The sequence below is a fragment of the Sinohyriopsis cumingii genome, chromosome 16, assembly GCF_028554795.1.
Source record: "Sinohyriopsis cumingii isolate HCF-2022 chromosome 16, ASM2855479v2, whole genome shotgun sequence".
Lineage (NCBI taxonomy): Eukaryota > Metazoa > Mollusca > Bivalvia > Unionida > Unionidae > Sinohyriopsis > Sinohyriopsis cumingii.
The window spans coordinates 3,068,787-3,088,880 of NC_142976.1; the positions used below are offsets into that span (position 1 = coordinate 3,068,787).

A 20,094-nucleotide genomic window follows, 5' to 3' on the forward strand; every position below is an offset into this window, starting at 1 on the left:
GACATCGTAGCGATATAACTGAAACATCGTTAAAACGACGTTAAAAATCCAAATCACACACACAAATGAAAAGATAATCCAGAAATGTTAATTTCTCTAGTTTCAATGTGTTTAAAGTTGCAGATCACAAGGTTTCACATGTGTACATACTCATTTTGTATGAATATGGAGCAAAGGGCACAGGAATGCTTTTGGAGTGTAATTAAAATTGGGGGGGGGGGGATGGGAGGGAGAGATTATTCATCCCAAAACTAGAGTATTTACTGCATACAATAATACAGAAAACAAAGATTTATTTTTTTATTACAAATTCATGAAGTTACTACTATTTATTTGAGTACATAAATGCATCTTTAACATTCAAAATACTAACACTGGTCCTATTTACAGCGATATTTCAAAAAGTAGCTGCAAGGAAAAAAATTAAGAAAACTTGACAAGGAAAACAAATGGCATGATGGTCATCATGTGTTTGGTAAAATCTCTTTTGCTTTAGAACTAAGAGGTAGAGAATAATATTAATACATAACTGCGAACCTTTCAGATAGTGTTGGGGCTTTCTGGGGTCTCAAAAAATGTTTTGTGGTACTAAGAAGGGTCAGTGAATGACCACAAAAAAGCAACATCATACAGCTGAAAACCAGTTGTCTTCTCATACAAGAACATAGAAAATTACTTGAAATTCAAATGTGAATCGAAGAAAATAAAAGATCTTTTCAATGAAGCATTTAATAAAATTTTAATAAGAAATAGTTGGCAGACTTTGCACTGTCAATATTATCACCAAAGACAAAGAAATTATACGACAAAGAGTCCCTCAACGGGACTGCCTCTAATGTCCAGATTTTCCAAATATTCAAGAGACCATTTCTATCTCTGATCTTCAAGTGATATGACTTTCAAATTAGTTACTTTTGTCATATTGGATGAAAAGTCACCACCATTATAAATTTTTACAACCAACTAGATACCTTCACAACGTTTGATGAAAATCCAGTATTAATATAACCAGCCCTTCAGGAGAATTAATGACTCAATATGCCCACTGTGGCAACCATATTTAAAGACAGGCTGGCACCTGACACCATTTCCATTCCAGTCCAACTAGATAATGTAAGACTTCTAGCGAAAAGCCCATTCTGATATTACTAATCATTCAGGTGGAGTAGTGAAGAGATTTTCATGATGGCCCTTGAGGTGGCTATATTTGATGCACTGGCAACCAATATTGGATGTTAGATCAACATCATTTTCATTAGGAAAAAAACTGGACATCATATGAAGTCTTAGTTCAAAGCCTATGCTGACAGGATCATCTATCTATTCAAGTGGACTTGCAACAAGATTGTGGTGTCCATATTGGACAATTGAGCAGCTACATCATCATTTAGAACTACATAGACCTTGGGAAGAATGTATTGTGTGTGAAGTTTCATGAGAATTCTCAAGTAGTTTAGGAGTAACAATAACAAACCTGTGGTAAGTGCTGTCAGAGGTGGAAGACAGACAACAGGCCATCTAATAAGCTCTTCTGGTCTAGGGGCTAGAATTTTCTTAGCACCCAGGAAATAAAATCATGATTTCAAAATATTTTTTCCTCCTTCAACAAACATAATTGGATAAAATTTGCTTTTTTCAACAAATCAGAGCAATAGTAAATTTGTTAAGGTACTCAATGGACACAGTTGCCCCCCCCACCCCCAACCCAAGTAAATGCTTGAGGGACTGACCATTCATTTTCTTGTGGTGGTAGGTGGCAATGGTAATGGAACTAGACTTTTTATAAAACAAAAATCATTGAAAACAAATATCTTGCTCTGATTTGCAGGAAAACGAAGAGGGCTGTTCCATTAAAACATACATGGGACCTAGGGAAGGCACTTTTAAAGCAGGGTACTCTGATTCAATTGTCATTTTAATTTGAACTCTCTGAAATCAAAGTTCCCTGGCATATATTTTTTAAAAACTGCCTTCCCTGGGTACCATGTATGTTTAACTGGAACAGCCCAGGCTTTATTTTTATCTATTATTGTCTTTTTTATATATAAAAAGGTCAGAAAAAAAATCAGATTAGAGGCTGGCTTTGTTACTCTAAATAATTCAACACTAGGTTTGAAAGCAATGCAAATGGTATTAATCTTTGAACTGTTACTATTTTGATGGATGTCATTACACTCCAGGGTGTTCGAGTATAAGCAAAGAATAAAATGATCCCATTTACTGCTGTACTTGCAATGAACAGACTTCACTTTGCAGATGGTTCATCCTTCCCTTATCAAAGTGGAGTTTCAACATTTGGCCTTAAAAAAATTAATCTCACTTCTGCACTATTAAATATACCCAAATGAAAAAGCTTTGTATTTTAAATACGGGGTAAAATCCGACTTCAAAGGAACACTGCCACTGATCACGAACATACCAATACTCATAAAAATGCCTTAAACACTGTCCATCAAAGCAATGAAATAACTTTATTTATTAGAGCATGAATTTCTTTGACTTGTCATACTTAAAAACAACAAATGGAGTTGTCCCACTTCATGTAAATTACCTGTGTGAATTAGCTTACTAGGCTCTTCCACAGCAGTTCTGAAAGGACTCATCAACAATAAAATCATCCTACCTATTTTGCAATCAGTTAAACAAGCTGTGCAATTGTGGTTCTTTATTAATGACCACCGTTATCTTTTAACTGCCTATATGACAATCAACTGCATAAACTGCTTCTGGGCAATAGTTTTCTGTAAGCGTAAAGTTACTGTTTCTATATACTACAGGTTATATCATGGCGACAAGAAAGCTCCCTCTCTTTCTAAAATAAGATTACTGATAATTGTTTTTATGAATATGACCATGTCGGGGAGTCAAAGTCTGTTTTCACATGGCACCTTGCATTTTGGCAGGCATGTTAACATAACCTCTGATGGAGTTGGCACCAAGACAAGTAGTCCTGCGATGAAAGCCAGGATTGCTGAAATCATTTACAAGGATAAGTATCTTGAATGAAATGAAGCTATCTAAACACCTTCTTCAATTTTAGTATATTTTTATTCATTTCAATAAAGAAACTATTTCAACTTACTCCAATTTCGACATTCTTGGGTTCCATTGCATTCCAACCAAACTAAATGTAGGGCAACAGAACTTGAAAACATGTCCATTTGCTTGTGTCAGAATTTGAATCCATTAGGTATAAAACATCAAAGTAAAGTCTGACAAAATCAAAATGATTCTAATTTGTGGAAAAAGCATCTGTATCGGCTGCCATTTTTGTGAGATATGCCTGAAATTTTGGCCCCTGGTTCCCATCAGTCGAGTGGGCATCATGCTACACAAGGCCATTATTTAGGCAGGTACACACTAACCAAACATAAATAGCTTGATACATTATTTAGGCAGGTACACACTGACCTAAACATAAATAGCTTGATACATTTAGGCAGGTACACACTGACCTAAACATAAATAACTTGATAGGCGTCTTACATCGCAGGACTACAAGACAAGGAAATTCCAGTCATGGGGTTGCATTATTTGCCATTTGCTCAACTAACTCAGATTATGGTATTTCCTTGTACTGGTGCCAACCTGAAAAATATCTTTTTCTCTCACATTTATTTTTCAAAGACTGAGAAAAGAAAAATTCAGTTTTATTCCATCACATGATTTATTTTCTTTTTATTTATTTTACAATGACTAAAGTAATGGTTAACATTATCAATTCCATCATACTTTGACATCATGAAATTGTCATGTGATGACTTGAGACAAAACTTTAAAAATTTCATGGTTTTGCAAGATTTCATCACAGAAGTGAGACAACCTTAAGTCCAGGTTGTTAAAGCAGTGACAATTTCGTTTCATTCTGACCATTTTTAGCTTTGCTTCTGCAATGACCTGTTACTCAGAAGCTTTATTTAGATGTAAACTACCCTACAACTGGTTATTCATTGTAAATATTTCAATTTTCTTTTGGTTTATGTAATATATTGTTACAAATTATTATTCTCTCAACGTCGAGAACATGTTTCCATACAGGAGAATCAGTACTGAAAGACCACTAGTACCAGGTTATCCATGCACAGATTTTTGTATGATGCAGTATTGTATGCTTTGATGGTCTCTCATCAAAGCACATAATACTACATCCTACATAAATCTGCATGAAGACCCTGGTCTCTCAAGCGAGTTTTACCACATTATCCTAATGAAATATCTGGAGATCTTCTGTAAGTATATATCTCTCTCTAACATCAACTGTGTAATCCCACTGGCCAAAGCAAAATCACACTATTAAACCATGTAACCTTGGATTTTGTGTTCTTCTGTCAGGCACCTGTTTTGTCTAATTTCCACTTCAATTATTTTCTTCTTCCCTCATAATCAGGTAATAGAAGTACAATTTATTAATTTTTTAAAAAATATTTTTTTTTTGCAGAGAAAGATCAGTTGATATAAGAAAATCTGACTCTAATAGTGTGAAAATATAAGACTGGTTGTTTAATATACATTAAATGCTGATAGGCTATGGTGAATTATGAAATCCTGCTGTATGTCATTTAATACTGACAACATAAACAGTGAAGTGTTTCTTGAATCTGCAGCAAATATCTTGCAACAACATTATTACAGTTGGCTGATTAACTTTTATATACATCTAATGGGTTTGTAGTGAATTATGAAATCCAGCTGTTAAATGATGCAATACTGACACAAGTTCAACTATGTGAAGCATTACTTGTATGTATAGAAAATAATCTGCAACAACATTACAGCTGGTTTGAATAGTCAACAACATGCATACAAATACACAAATTTTGACAATTTGTTCACACCAGTTTAAAACCTAGAAGCATCAAGTTGCCACCAATACAACTAATAACATTTAAGAATGGTTTGATGTTCTGCTAATTTACAAAATAAAATGTACACATACATTACTACCTATAATATTTACATATTGCTTGTTTAGTCGTTATAGGGCTGATCTGTAGTTCAATTCTGATGTTCAATATTTATCACACGTAAAATCGACCTATCATACACCCTGCTTGGAGCTATTTTTACCACTTGAAATATTTAACAGTACTCTACTTATAAAATATTTGGAATTATTTATTGTAATAAATGGGAAACTACAATGTGTAATGTAAGAAATGTCTATACCATTTTTTAACTTTAAACAATCCACTCTTATGAGGGGTGGGTGGGGGTGGCACAATTTATCTTGAAAAAAATGCTCAATTATCAGCAGTAAGACCAAAAAAGGTTTAAGAATCTGAAGAAAAGAAACCTCTGAACTGTGTACCTGTTACCTCATTTCAGCTGCAGACATTCCAGAACATAAATCATCTAAAAAACCAACACCAACCAGAAAACTATTTTGGCCTGATTTTTAAATATGGTGTCAGGATATTAAAAAAACAAACTCTGAATGGAGCAAATATAAGTGGAGGATCATTAAATTTATCCATTAATATTATGGAGGATTCAAATTTGTTGCATAAATCTTGAGGACAAAAGGTAAAAACATCTTGAACATAAAGGTACATGTATTATCGAGAGCAGCTGAAGCTTCATTAACTGACTGAAATTTAGGAAAATTAAATATTGTTACAATGTTGCTGAGAGTTTTTCATCACTGGGGCACAGGCAAGGTACTGTATTTTTGTTTACATTTTAAATTCCCACAACTTTTCAAGTAGAAAATATAGTGAAGAAAATTAAACAATTTCGAATCGAAAAATGATGTCTAAATGATTATCAGCACATGTTGTAATCAGACTGAATCATCGTTTTGTTTCTAAAGAAGAAACTTAACTTTTCAACTTAAGAGTTCAATGCATTAATATGGAGTATTGGAAATTAATGAGTTTGTTGTATAATTCAATATATTTAATTTGTGTTGATCTCTTAAATTTGCTCTAAATTTTACTTGGATGCAGAGTAACTTGCATGTAACTGCAGTTTAAACCCAATCATATGTCCCATTGAAAAACCCACAGCTAAAGAGTAAATCATTGAACTGTATCTATTTAGGCCAGGCCCTGATTACATGTCTCATAGTTTTTTTTTCTCAGTGGGTTGTACATTATGTCATAAACCTTAAAACACCTCAATTCAGTTTTTTCTTAAAAGGATACATAAAAAACCTGAGAAGAATGTGTGAATAATGAGACATGTAAATAATACAAAACCACACAAGCACTTTGTTCTGAGTTGCGGGACAAACTCGTTAGATAGGGTATAGATATATACATAATGAACTAACGGCCTCAGAATATTCCAACACCATATCAAACTCATTCTTTCTGCTGAACTGGAACAAACACTTCTCTAGATTTGTCACAGTACTGAACCACCATATCGAACTCATTCTTTCTGCTGAACTGAAACAAACACTTGTCTAGATTTGTCAAGACATTAAACACCTATATGACTGCCTCTATTGTTCGACTTCTTTAAATTGGGATTTGACAAAAATTGCATCTGCAGAAAATCGAAAGTTAAAAACTTGCTAGTTCTTCATAGATTTTAGTAGTCCCAATAAAGTTAGTACTGCGAGTTTTTAGTGGTCCCAATAAGCTTAGTACTGTGAAATTTTTGGTATATTACAGTTAGATACTTATCTATCACATTATAGGAATCAGATGTTTTATCCATCAAAGGACCCATTTTAAAGACAAAACTTCAAATTCATATAATTCTAGTCACAATCCAGTCCTACTTGTAAACACAACTGATCATCAAATTCAAAAGTCAAATATCATGATGACCAGGAAAATGTATACTTATAACCTGGAGGGAATTTTGTTCTGCTTTTTCTTTATATTGTAAGTTTCTTGCCATGACTGGATGCAAAGGATTGCATTCATGTCTTTTAATTCACTAATCCAACATTATCTTTTCTAGCCATTGGTGACTGGACTAGCACAAATACCAAATCCTGTCTTTTTATGCATCTTTCTTCCTTTTTATCTAAAATGTTGTCTTGTCTATAAATCCTGAAGAGAAACTTGCATGAACATTTAAATTGATGAATTTCACTTTATCCAAGATGACTCACTGGTATATCAGAAGGAAAATATCCACTGTTCCTTCCAAAAAGAAAACTTTGATATATTTAATGGGGAAAAAAGACTAAAAAGATATCTTATACCTGAATTTTTTTCTTTTTCTTAAATGTGTGAATACATGCAATGTTTGCTCCAAAATCAACTAAATGAGTTGCATCGATTGTAAGGAATAATCCTGGAACAAATGTTTTCTCTTAATAATCAACAAATATGCTCACACTGTAAGGGTAATTTTTTCCCTCTCCATAAAATAACATTAAAAACATCATTTTGTGCACAACATGAAATGTATAGCCCCCATTTTAGACAACTCTAATACCAGTATCCAAATGGATACAAAGAGATTCTGTTGTATATAGAAGGAATTCCTGAAGTGGAATATTCTGAAGCTAATGACGTAAGAATTCAGAAGAAATTCCTAAAGTGTCCTTCCTTTTGCTGCATGAACAATACAACTTTTACCAGCAATCCGTGAAAAGCCTGATTTTTTGATGATTTGTTCTGATTAACAGTTCTTTTTATTCACATCTTTAATCAATGCCTCTTTTTCTTGGAATCTTTGTTCCTGTCAGGACTGCTGGAGTGTTTGCGTTTCTTGGGGCTGTGATGCTTTTTATGTTTCTTTTGCTGTTGGGCTCTATCATGATCACTCCCATATTCATCACGCATTGCGTCCGCTGAAAAGAGATAATTAATTGAAGACTGGTGACAGTGATGCCATTAAACTTTTTCTTTTCTTCTATATTTGCTCAAAGTCCGATGAAACTGCACAGACCCAGATCTGCATTTATATAATGTGCTGTCAGATCTGGGTCTGTACAGTTTGTTAAGACTAATCAGTTGTTGTTGTAGGGTTTAACGCCATTTGTCAGCACAAGATAGGCTATACATGGTGGCCAGCATTAATGGCGGAGGAAGAACCCAGAAAACCCATGGAAAGAACTACTGACACACGAGAAGCTACTGGCAAGCTTTCTCACATAACCACATTAGCCGAATCCGAGACTCAAACTGATGCAGAAAGAGGCAAGATGGCAGTGATCTGTAACGGTGAGCGCTTTAGACCACTCGGGGCCCCCAAGACTAATCACTATAACAAACATGGGCCCTAATTTTGCATTATGTGATGGAAGATAAGGGTATATGTTGTTTGCAGTTGGTCCTGGCTTGAAAAGTGAGTAAACATGGTAGATGACAAGTAAAATACAATTAGACATTACGGACAGTCCAATTTCAGTGACAATGATAAATCTGCTAAACAAACCATAACAGACCTGACACCTTAAAATACCCAATGCAGTACTCATAATGCTGTCCATGGGGGACCACAGAATATACCACACAGAATTTTTTAAAATTTTCTAAGCAGGGTCTTCTTAGAATAACAAAAAGATTACTGACCTTTACAGAATGCATATATTGATCACATGAAGGTATTATTAGTTTTAGTCACCTATGTCAACTCATTATTAGCAGTGGAGATCACTTACTAATGGGTTTCAATGGCCTGGACCTCTTTGATCAAGGTATGATGTCTAATAAGCAGAAGAAATTATTTATTTTATTGGGTATACCATCACTATGACTGTTGATCTTAACATATCGGAATCTATTGCTTGATTTATTATCCTAAATTCATGCCATCCACTATATCTGGTTAAGAAACTTGTTCTAGAACAAAGGTTACAAAAAAAAACTTTATCACCTCAAAAGGAATAGGCCTTATCCAGACCTTAAGTGTCTCACATACTTTTGTGAAGGTATCTGGTCTAGAACCAAAGCTATTTTACATGAAGAATACTTTGAGTGATTTGGATTTTTAATGTAGCTTTAACAATTTTTCAGTCATACTGCTACAATGTCTGCAATGTTGCAGTTTCTAGTGATGTCTAGCACTCAGACATCATGCCGCATACATGTAGCATGATGTCCCACCCAGTCACATTATTCTGACACCAAGCCGACCAGTTCTAACACTAACCTCTTAATGCTGAGCGCCAAGCGAGGCAGCTGTTAGTACCATTTTTGTAAGTCTTTTGTATGACTCAGTCGGGAATCGAACCCACGACCTCCCGCATCTAAGGTGGACGCTGTAACCACTAGGCCACCGGAGCAGTAAGAAGAATACTGTGAATGGCATTTTATATGCACACCCATGTTTGGTAGTCCTCATGGCAGAAAAATTAATGGGTTTATTTTTTTGCAGAAACCATTTTTCTTCTTCAGTCAGAGTGACTCTGACCTTTCCTTTTTTGACCCCAAAATTGACAGGCTTTCTCTTGACCCTATGTGTACCATATCTACAAAGTTTGGGCCAGGTCTGTGATGTAGAAACATTTTTCTTCTTCCTGACAGTGACCTTGATATTTTCATCCCCAATTCAATAGCCTTGTTCCTTATCCCAACTGCAAGCTATCCAAAAAATTTCATTGAGGTACATCATATCAAATTAACATTTTGCATAGAAACAATTATTTATTCTTTCAGTTAGTGACCTTGCCCTTTGGCTCTTTGATCAAAATCAATAGGGTTCTTCCTTATTCCAAGTGCAAGATGCAAGCCATCCACAAAGTTTGGTAACCACAGATGATGAAAAACTCAAGCTATTGTGAAGAAACCTTTCTTCATTCCGTCAGTAAGCCTGAAATCAATATGTTACTTCCTTATCCCGGAGTGCACATTCACAAAGTCTGGTAATAGTTGACGGTGGAGAATTCAAGTAGGATATTGGGAAATCGTGGGAGACAATCTAGGATTTACAATACATCATGAAATAACTTTTAACACTTCAGACATGCAAAATTATTTCATTAGTTGCCTGATATCTGCATCTATATATTAAACATACATTATTAATGTTTTTTAAGACTTATTTTCCCTTTAGTCTTCATCATGAATCGCTTGTAAGGAGCCATTTTCAAAACGTTTTAAAATTAACAGTTTGATCATGCAGATACTTTGCAGTTTAAAGTGTGTGAAGTCCTACTGTAAATTTAGTCTGATTCCCAGCCTAACTCCACTAAATCTAATGTAAAAATAGATCCAAATCAAGCAAGGACAAGCCAATTATTCGGATTTCACAGCAACAATATTTCTATATTTTTTGCTTTTATTCCATTAAGTCCATATTTTAAGGGTCATTTTCAGAAGTCTTAATGGCAAAATCGTACGAGTCGGCAGGTCTGTCTGGTACATCTGGTTGTTACTATCCCTGTAATCTGTTAATTACAGCATCTCTCTCACCTCAGCTGAATGTATATTGACGATGCTCATCTAAATCTTTTGTGACATCAAATTTCTCGATAGCTATCCAAGGACTTCCTCTTTTCATTTAGCCAAACTGCTTTCACTTTTCATTCTAAACTGAGAATTCTGATGACACTTTGCATTTTGCAACAATTTATTCCTTCATGGGCAATTTCTCATTATCATATGAAATGCTCAGTGTTTAGAAAGGAGGGTAGCTTGTCACAAGATCAACTTTTTCCCACATTTTGTAATTTATGAGAGGACAACCAGAAAGTCTGACAAACCATTTTAGTAACTGGTTACTTTATGTCATGCTGATTTAGCTGAACAATGCTATGCTTCAGTGCTTAGCTTTTGTCGTGTTGATAATTTTCAGTGGTAATAAAAGTTAGTGACAAAGTGACAAAACCTAACATCCAAGGAAACAACAGCATTAAAGTTAATCAGATTACTTACCGCTTTGTATAGATTCAAGATATTTTAATGGCATGTTGGAACAAATGTCAATGTGTCAAGAAATTAACAAATATTAGTGACATTTCAATCTATAAAAAAAATGTGGTCACTCTTGAGGGGTCAATTTGACAAGATTTTGCACTGAAATACCTGCCACTGTTCATACTGGAGGGGGTGGACATCCCTGAGAGTTACTTTTGAACACAAACACATCAGTGCCATGGGATTCTGGCTGTATAAAGTGGGTGTCCACTGGTTTGGGGGTTCTTTGAAAGGGGGGGACCACTGTAGTGGGATAGTATGAAACCATGCAGTCATTTATTATTATCTTCCTTCAACAGCTGTTACTATGTGGTCAGATTCTCAGCATTAACATTAGAGGAACTATATTAGTCCTGCTGATAGGGTTTACCGAACTGCATTAACATTATCACACTCTTTTGATATGTGGGGATTGGTCAGTTAGGCTGACAAGTTAAAATGAACTGCACTAACATTACCACCATCTTTGGAGGTAAGACTAGGTCAGTCCTGCTAACAAATAGCAACTGAATTTGTATTACATTTTGCAGGTGTTAATGATTGAAAACGTTCTGTGGGATGATTTCCAAATCCAATGGAATTAGTAAGAGCAAGAATCTGTAGCAGAATTAAAAGACAAGTCTGCATATTTTCCTCCCAATCCAGTACAAACAATACCAATAACAAAAATCTCAGTCCAATAATTGTCATTTATTTTGTGTGTTTCCTTATCATCCATATGTTTATTTTTATATTCTTTCAATTATGGTGCATACAACTGTCTACTAGCTTGCTTTTGTTCCAATCAAAACCAGATCTAATAAGAAATTATATCATGGTTGCTAAGATTGGTGACTGATCATAGCAACAGAATTTTTTTAATGCATTATATGTCTTGCCTAAATCTTGAATCGTACATTTGTTTTCTACCTTCACTGACCTTGCTTGATGGTCAGAGAGAATAAGAATGCCTGAACATGCAAATGGTAGTGTTTGCTACAGTGTCTACATTCAAAGTATGAACAGTTATCTCTTCCAGAGTTTGGGACTCAAGGCAAAAACTTCAAACAAATACTTGGCCAAAAGTTCCAATACCCTGACCTTGCCTAGGTTTCGGAGCAATGGGAAATGAATACCAAAGGTTTGAGCTTCTTAATTCTACAGTCCATGTATAATAACCTTCCAATGGTTTGGGACTTGTGACCGTACAGAGAAATTTTAGAAAAGAGCTTAATCACCATGATCATGTCTTGGTGTCAAAGCAAGAACAATAGTGCATGGAAACGAGATGGCATGATTCCTAATTCTACATTCCAAGTTTTACCGCTATCTCCCCGAAGTTTTTAAACTAATGTCCATAGAGAACAATTTTAACCAAAACTTGACCAAAAATTGACCTTGCCCCTGCCAAAGAAAGAGGAAAGTTAGGGATGCATGAATATTTTGCTCTGCATAACACATTCAAATTTAACTGCAAAAACGAAATGGAATTCCCATCATATGTGCCATCAGATGAGAATTAACGAAGTTCATAGGAAATCCCAAGTAAAATAAATACGAGGCCATGCATGATGTGATTGTAGATCCGAGTCGAAGTTCATAGGAAATCCCAAGTAAAATAAATACGAGGCCATGCATGATGTGATTGTAGGTCTGAGTCAATGCTGTACATGGCTGAATGCACAGTATACAAAAGCAAACATGGAATGCAGAAAATGTTAGCACTAATGTGAAACTGTACATTACCCTTTCTGGCTTCTTCTTCAAGTTCATCCCAATCCTTCCCACTCTCCTCACTGGATCCCAATTCCTCCTCTACTTCTGTCAAAACATTAAACACATTTGTTTTAATAACCAATGCTTGTCATCGGATGAAATTAAACTTGTTGCTAGGATTTTATCAAAAGCAAGGGGTGGGGGATATCTTAAAACTGAGAAAGCTTTCCAGGGTCGAATGTGCCATTAAAATTAAGTTTAACAACCATTTATGTCAAGTTGAGGTACCCAGATTTGTAAATAGTTTACTACCTGACCATTTTTATGTGCTCAAATTTAAAGTGAACTGTAGGAGTTCTCGCACATCACTGCTCTCAAGGTAAAAAATCTGAACAAATTTTGCATGATTCACACACTTGCTCACCTCGGTGGCATATCTATAGTTACATTCCCTCGATAACTCATGAACCCAATTATAACATGGGCAGGGTAGAAAATGCCAAAAGAATTTACACTTCTTGAATGTAAAGAAAATTGTGATCAATACTGGTCAACAAAATCCCAAAAGATTGCTCATTTGAACATCAAAAATGGTAATTAGTATCAGGAAATTTGAATCAACATCATCTCAAGTTATAATAAGTCGTCTTATACTGTTACATTTTCTTCACCCCACACCCATATTCCAAGTACATTACAACCTTTGATAAAACAGTGTGTGTGTGATTTGGACTTTTAACGTAGCTTTAAACAAAATTCAGTCATATCAATATGATGTCTGCAGTGTGGCAGTTTATAGTGATGTCTAGCACTGGGGCATCATGCTGCGGACATGTAGCATGATGTCCCACCCAGTCACATTATCCTGACATCAGGCCGACCAGTCCTAACACTAAGCTCTTAATGCTGAGCGCCAAGCGAGGCAGTTGTTAGTACCATTTTTTTTTGCAAGTCTTTGGTATGACATGGCCGGGGATCGAAATAAAACAGTGAAAATGTCACTAATGTCCACAGGTTTAAATGCTTAAAGAAATAAATAGAAATTAAACAAGTTTTGTGAAGTGAAATTTGTTTCAGTGGTATGTTTTAAATTTGGTTTCAGTGTAATCATTAAAAGGCACAAAAATAAGTTTGTTTCCTATTGCACAGGTTTTAAAATTAGGATAGGCAGTTATATATATATATATATATATATATATATATATATATATATATATATATATATATATATATAAAATGATTAGTATACTTTAAGTATTGTGCAAAACTAACTCAAAAGGAGGGTAATTAATTGCCAATCATATTTCTTTCGTATTGTTACACTCAATTAATGCAGACCAGCTTTGCTTTGTCATGTTAGTCATGTCTTTTGCATCAAATCATATAGAGAGAATGGATTACTTAAAATAGTTAATAGCCATGCAAATCATACTTGCATAAGAACTAGCCATCACGGAGTTTCAATGTCTACAATTTTGCACAAAACAAATGTCTCTACTTTGTAACAAAAGGAATATAGTTTTGTTGTGCAAAAAGCAGCGACATAATACGCAACAAGGCAAATATGTATGCAATGTATTGAAACCTCATGGAATTGTTTTTCATGGTTGGTGATTTTGAAAATAAAGGCAATTTATACCTAAAAGTGAACAAGCTGTTTATTGACAACTATTCCCAATGCAATTATAAAATAAGTATTGAGCAATTAAGCAGCAGTGACACCCCCTTCCATGGTATTTTCAAAGTCTAGCCAGGATGGCAACCCCTTGTTAATTTTTGAAGAGATCCCTCAGTAAATGACACCCTTGCATATACTGTGGTCTATGCTGGCCCCTGTTGTGTGAGAGTTATCAAAGGAGGGGTGTAGTACTTCCTCCCTATTTCCACATAACTATCACCATATGATGTTTATCCCTCTAAACGAACTCAAACGTAACTTTAAAGAAATTCCTAACCCATACCTGTGAATATATGCAATGTTAATACCTGGGGGGGGGGGGGGGGAGGGGGTATAAAAGAGGAATTTAGGCAGTCAGCATGGATTAATGCCTCTCTCCATAACTCCTGGTGTCATTACATGGAAACCACTCTCTTAAGCCAATGAGATCAGCACCCAGGACAGCCATGATTGTTATGGGGTTAAGGTATCAGACTTATGACCGAGTCCCACCATCAACCATCTGATGTCAAAGGAATTTTTGGTAAGGACATGGATTCCATTACTTTCAGTCATATTTCAAATTGTTTCTCGAGAGAAGCATGTACTTTTTAAGTATTTTTACTAAAAGTTAAAATAATTTGTGACATTTGGCACTGAATATATGAAATGCCATAAAATGATGCAGATACATGTAACAACATTAAAACAACCAATATTGCAGGCACTTTAATATGGCAATTCTATTAAGGCATTTAGTGTGTGTGTGTGTGTGTGTGTGTGTGTGTGTGTGTGTGTGATTTAGATTTTTAAAACAGCTTTAAAAAAATTTCAGTCATATCGCTATGTCTGCAGTGTGACAGTTTATAGTGATGTCTAGCACTGGAGTATCATGTCGCAGACATGTAGCATGATGTCCCACCCAGTCACATTATCCTGAAACCAGGCCGACCAGTCCTAACACTAACCTCAGATTGCTGAGTGCCAAGCGAGGCAGCTGTAAGTACCATTTTTGTAAGGCTTTGGTAAGACTCGGCCAGGGGTTAGAACCCGTGACCTCCTGTATTTGAGGCGGACGCAATAACCACTAGGCCACCTGAGCGGTCTAAAGGTATTTAGTTACTTTGGTTACTTTTTGTTTAGGAATGAGAATAAAACCAAAGGACACAATACAGCAAATTCATTCACAAGACTGTGTACAATGCATAAACATAACGACTTGGAGAGTTATTTGTCATATATTTTATATTTTGTCCAAAGAATAAAATTAGTCTTCAGTCAGATTTATGCGGTATATTATTTTCTAATGTGTTTACCCTGTTTTATTTAAATTTACACTGTGTGTATTGTAAAATAATGTTTTCTCCATACGTGTGGGACAACTCCGCATAACAAAGCAGTGATTCTCAATAGGCCACACCATAGGTTACTTACCTTGCTTTAATAGCTAAACTGGTATGTACAGAATGCATTCAAGTATGGTTAAATTCTAGTCCAGTTTTAGGGGTCACTTCAAGGATTTTTTATACTTAATAATGGCAACTATATCTGATGGCATATCAGCATCATTAGGACAAATCTGAAAGTACTTCATGCCAAAATGATTTTGTTAAATTCTGCTACATGGTTCTTGGAAAGCCCTTAAAGTGTTTCTTTCTATTTTTAGTAACAATCCTTCATGCTGAGATGCTTTTCCCCCAAATTCTGGCCCAATTCGGCAATTTTTGAACTGCCACTTATGTCTTGTTATTTTATTAACAGTAGCCTATATTTTGTAGGCAGACTGTCATCATATGAACAAATCTGGAAGAACTTCAAGCAGTTAGTTTTCTGTCAAAATCAGTCAAATTCTCCGAGTGATTCTTAAGAAGTCCTTTTGTATTTTTCTACTTCAGTAATGGTGACCATATTTGACGGCAGATATATATCATTTGAACAAATTTGAAAGAAGCTCATGCCAATATGCTTTCTGTATAATTTGATTTTGATATGATGTAAACACCAATTGTGGAAATATGATGAAAAGGGGTTATAGACCATAGCATGAACTTGGTTTTATGTCCAGGTGTGCTACAACTTTAAACACTGTAAGCACAAACACATCTGTTCACAGAAAAGTGAAACTAAAGTTCTCCACCTGATAATTCAGGAATCACAACAATCTTACTATTTCTCACCTGATTCTTCTTCATCTTCCCAATTACTATCTTCCTCACTGTAGTCATCACTGCTTTCCTCCTCCTCCTCACTTAAATCACTTGGCTCATACACTTCATCCTCATCTTCCTCATCATCTTCCTCTGCTTCAGCCTTTTTTTTTTTAAAAAAAAAAGATACAATGAAAGCAAACCTTAGTCTACCTATGATTTTATAAGTACCCTTTCTAAGGACTGTTCTGGGGAAAATGTGGTGGTGACTATTGGAAGGTGCCTTTATTTAATTTGATATGGGTGGAAATCTAGAATGTTCTTAAGAGTTTTGTGTTAAAAATCTAATGATGGTGGAATGTACAGGGTAGAAACAGTGTAGAGTCATCAAGACATGATATATCACCCTGCTTTGGTGAAGACTCTTATGTCAAAGAACCCTATGGTCCAGAATCTCAATTTTTATACTACTTCTGCTACTTGGGTCACCCTCTTGCATGGCAGGAAAACCCCATGCAGTTCCACCAACTTATGTTTATTTAAAGCATTATCAAGCAAATAAAAAAAATGTTTTCTCCAGTGGAATCTACTGTTAATTCTGGTAATGAAAGAAAAGCACTCTGACTTTGCCCTTTTCATTGTCAAAGTCTCTTACACAGACTGGGTACAACTTTTTGACATCATAATCACTACTCCTGTCTGTTGCAATACTAATACTAAACATCCCAATTTTCATGGCTTCTGCAATTTTAAGTGAAGTATCTTCTGCTAAACACCTAACAATATTAGATGATTTTGTTCTTGCACAATATTATATGATTTTGTTCTTGCATATTTTCTGCAATTTTGGAATCAGGAAACATCCGTTTGAACAAAGGACCAATGTAGTCTTCTACCACTAGGGGTAGTCCGTGTTCTATTAAGAACTCGGTAAATAATGCCTCTGAATTTATAAGTTCTGCTTCAAAAAAGAAATTACAAGTTACCTTAGTACTGGAGTTTGTAAAACAAGCTAATTCAAGGTTTCTTTGTTTTACCATCATGACCAATATTAAAATCCTTTCCACACAGCCTGCAGTGGGCGTGAAGCTGCCCTAGAATTGAACGCTGTATTGTGTAATTCATGTGTTCATCTTTGAATCGGTTTTTCGTCTTTTCCTAATCTTTCCATGAAATAATTTGAAAAACATTTTTGCTCTAACACACACATCTACTAGAATAAATCTGACTTGACTTTTAGTGCAAAATACCTATAGACTGGTTCTGTATCAGATATGAATTAGAACAAAGAATCTGCAAGCAAAAATTAAAAATTAGAAAACCAGTCTGTCATCTCCTAACTAAGCCATAAAGCTGCTATAAACAGAAAGAGGTTAAAAATTTGAAAGTAAAACCAGCACGTTTCTTGGAAATAGGGCAGCTGATATAAATAGAACATAATACTGTTAAGAAAGTGCATGCAAGGCACCAGACAAGCATACTCTTATGGGGGCCGCTCACCAGTTATTATGTACTTTTGAGAGAGTGACGTATGTAAGGTGAAGTTGTTTGCAATTAAAACATGCACAGTGGAGAGAATGTTGGCATACCTCTATGCTACATTAATGTAATGTGGATGATATTTCTTTGGATATTGGACTTTGGAAACTGTACATGATTTAAACACACTGCTAACTAAAATGACTGCTCCCTTGTGCTAAAAAATCAGCCTGAATTAGGCTAAAGTACATTCCATAGCAGCTATTAAAATAGGGAAAATGAATTTTGCCAGACTAGACAATACAAGCTTCTGGAAGTGCAATGAATGAATTACCAAATATATCAAATGTAAAAAATATTATCGGTTCTTTTTTTATACAATTTACCTCTGAAGTTCAGGAAGTGAAAATGACCAAGTGGAGCTAGCACTTTTTTGAAAGGTGCACATCTGAGTAAGGCCAAGCTGTATACTCTATAACCCATAGTACACCCATCAATCATACACCAAAATAAAGGAAATTAAAGGTTCTTTCAATTATACCTAAGATATACAAGGTCTTTTTTAAATAGCCAGTATAACCAGTGAGGAAAGCCGGGTAAAATATTTTTCTTTAAAATCCTAACCCTATGCAAAATACGAAACTGTAGAGTGCCACCTATGTTGTAGTTACGTAGAAGCCATCTTTTCTAGAATATGGTCTGAAAGATCAATGGGATGTTAATAAAAATAAGAAAACAAATTATTATATGGGGGGGGGAGGGGGACATACCGAAAAAGCATAATCCGAATTCTTTTACACGTAAGGCATAATTTAATGAAAAAAAGCCCAGTGAATACGCCAAAAGTGTAATGGTTGGCATGTATGTAAAATGCTAATGTAGAAGTTAGATTCCTTGATCATAACTTCACTGAATCTAATACGAAACCCTGATTTTGATCAAAGACAAGCCATTTTCCAGATTTGACCACAAAAATCACATTTTGTAATTGTTGATATTATTCTGCGAGTTTGTAATTAAAGAGTAACGTTAGCTAGACTTAAGGTCAAATTGTAATTGTTGGTGGGTCTGCATTAGGTGTGTAAGAGCCCAGTATGTGTTCTATGTACGATGGTGTCACAATACCAACTCATCATCTCTGCAATGTGTTCTAGATGATGGATGCCAATCCCCAATGATGGGTTTGATGTGATGAAGCTTGCTGGAGTTCTCATTCCACATATTTTGCCAAGTTTATACAATTGGGCAATTTAACTTAAAAGTTATCTGTCTGTTACACTAAAGTTATCATTTCTGCTTGTGATATGTATATTTTGCCCCTTGAGTTGGGGGGGGGGGGAATGCAAACAGGAAAGAAACAAAGGTGCAACAAGCTGTCCATCTGCAAATTCATTAAATTAAGTGAAAGTACATAAAGAAAGATCATGCAAGTTATAAATATACAATGCAAATTACCAGCTGCTATTTATGATTCTCAGTTACTTACATCACTCTCAGGACTCAAGAAAGACCAACCCCCACTGTCAAAGAACCCCTCAGGGTCATCTGTGATGGTCTTCATGATTTTTGTCCAGTTCAAGCTCTGTACACCTTCTGTATAATGGATGTCACAGGAACTGTATAAAGACAAAACAATGTATATAATTTATTCATTTTCATGACAATGGATTACACAATAATAGTGTGAAGTGAAAATGGAAACCTAATCATCAAGAATAACATATGAACTCCCGTTCCCGAGTTCAGTTACACAACCATATCAAGGAAAACTGTTTACAATAAAAACAATTTTATGGCCGCAATATGTCCATTTTTGACAGTTTCCTGATTTACACATAGATCTCAAGACAAATTTGTCAGAAATATGCACAAGGCACCAAATTTATGAAAATTCAATCACAAAAAGTATTTTAATTTACTTCATTCATCTAGGATTGTACTAAAAACAACCCATTCCAATTAAAACAGCCAAGAACAATGCAGTCCAATATACTCAGCCTGTCTTAACATGTCAACAACAAAAATTGTAATCTGACATGAATTTCTCACAATGAAATGTTTCAACTCCTTGCATGGTGTGCAATATATTACACTTACTCTGTATAAAAAAATGTGCAAATGTAACAAACAAACATTAAATTCCTCCAAATACACAGCTATCAACCCCAGAGTACAAAAGTACTAGTTGCTTCTGACAAAAATGTTGATTCTCAGATACAAATACTGATTTTCAAAATTTTAAACTATCAAAGTGCAGACTTTTAGTTAAAAATATCTAAAATTAAAGATGTTG

General features: G+C 35.1%; 1 protein-coding gene across 1 annotated transcript in view; it reads right to left on the bottom strand.

Annotated features, from left to right (window-relative positions):
• Positions 1 to 286: 286 nt before the first annotated feature.
• LOC149779832 (FACT complex subunit SPT16-like) overlaps positions 287 to 20,094 on the bottom strand; it is an 88,660-nt gene continuing 68,852 nt past the window's right edge. The window contains exons 22-25 of the mRNA XM_089936502.1: positions 19,288 to 19,417; positions 16,353 to 16,485; positions 12,549 to 12,623; positions 287 to 7,753 (exon numbers count right to left, since the gene is read on the bottom strand). Coding sequence (XP_089792628.1) covers positions 7,611 to 7,753; positions 12,549 to 12,623; positions 16,353 to 16,485; positions 19,288 to 19,417 — 481 coding nt within the window. The 3' untranslated portion in view covers positions 287 to 7,610. The remainder of the gene's footprint in view (positions 7,754 to 12,548; positions 12,624 to 16,352; positions 16,486 to 19,287; positions 19,418 to 20,094) is intronic.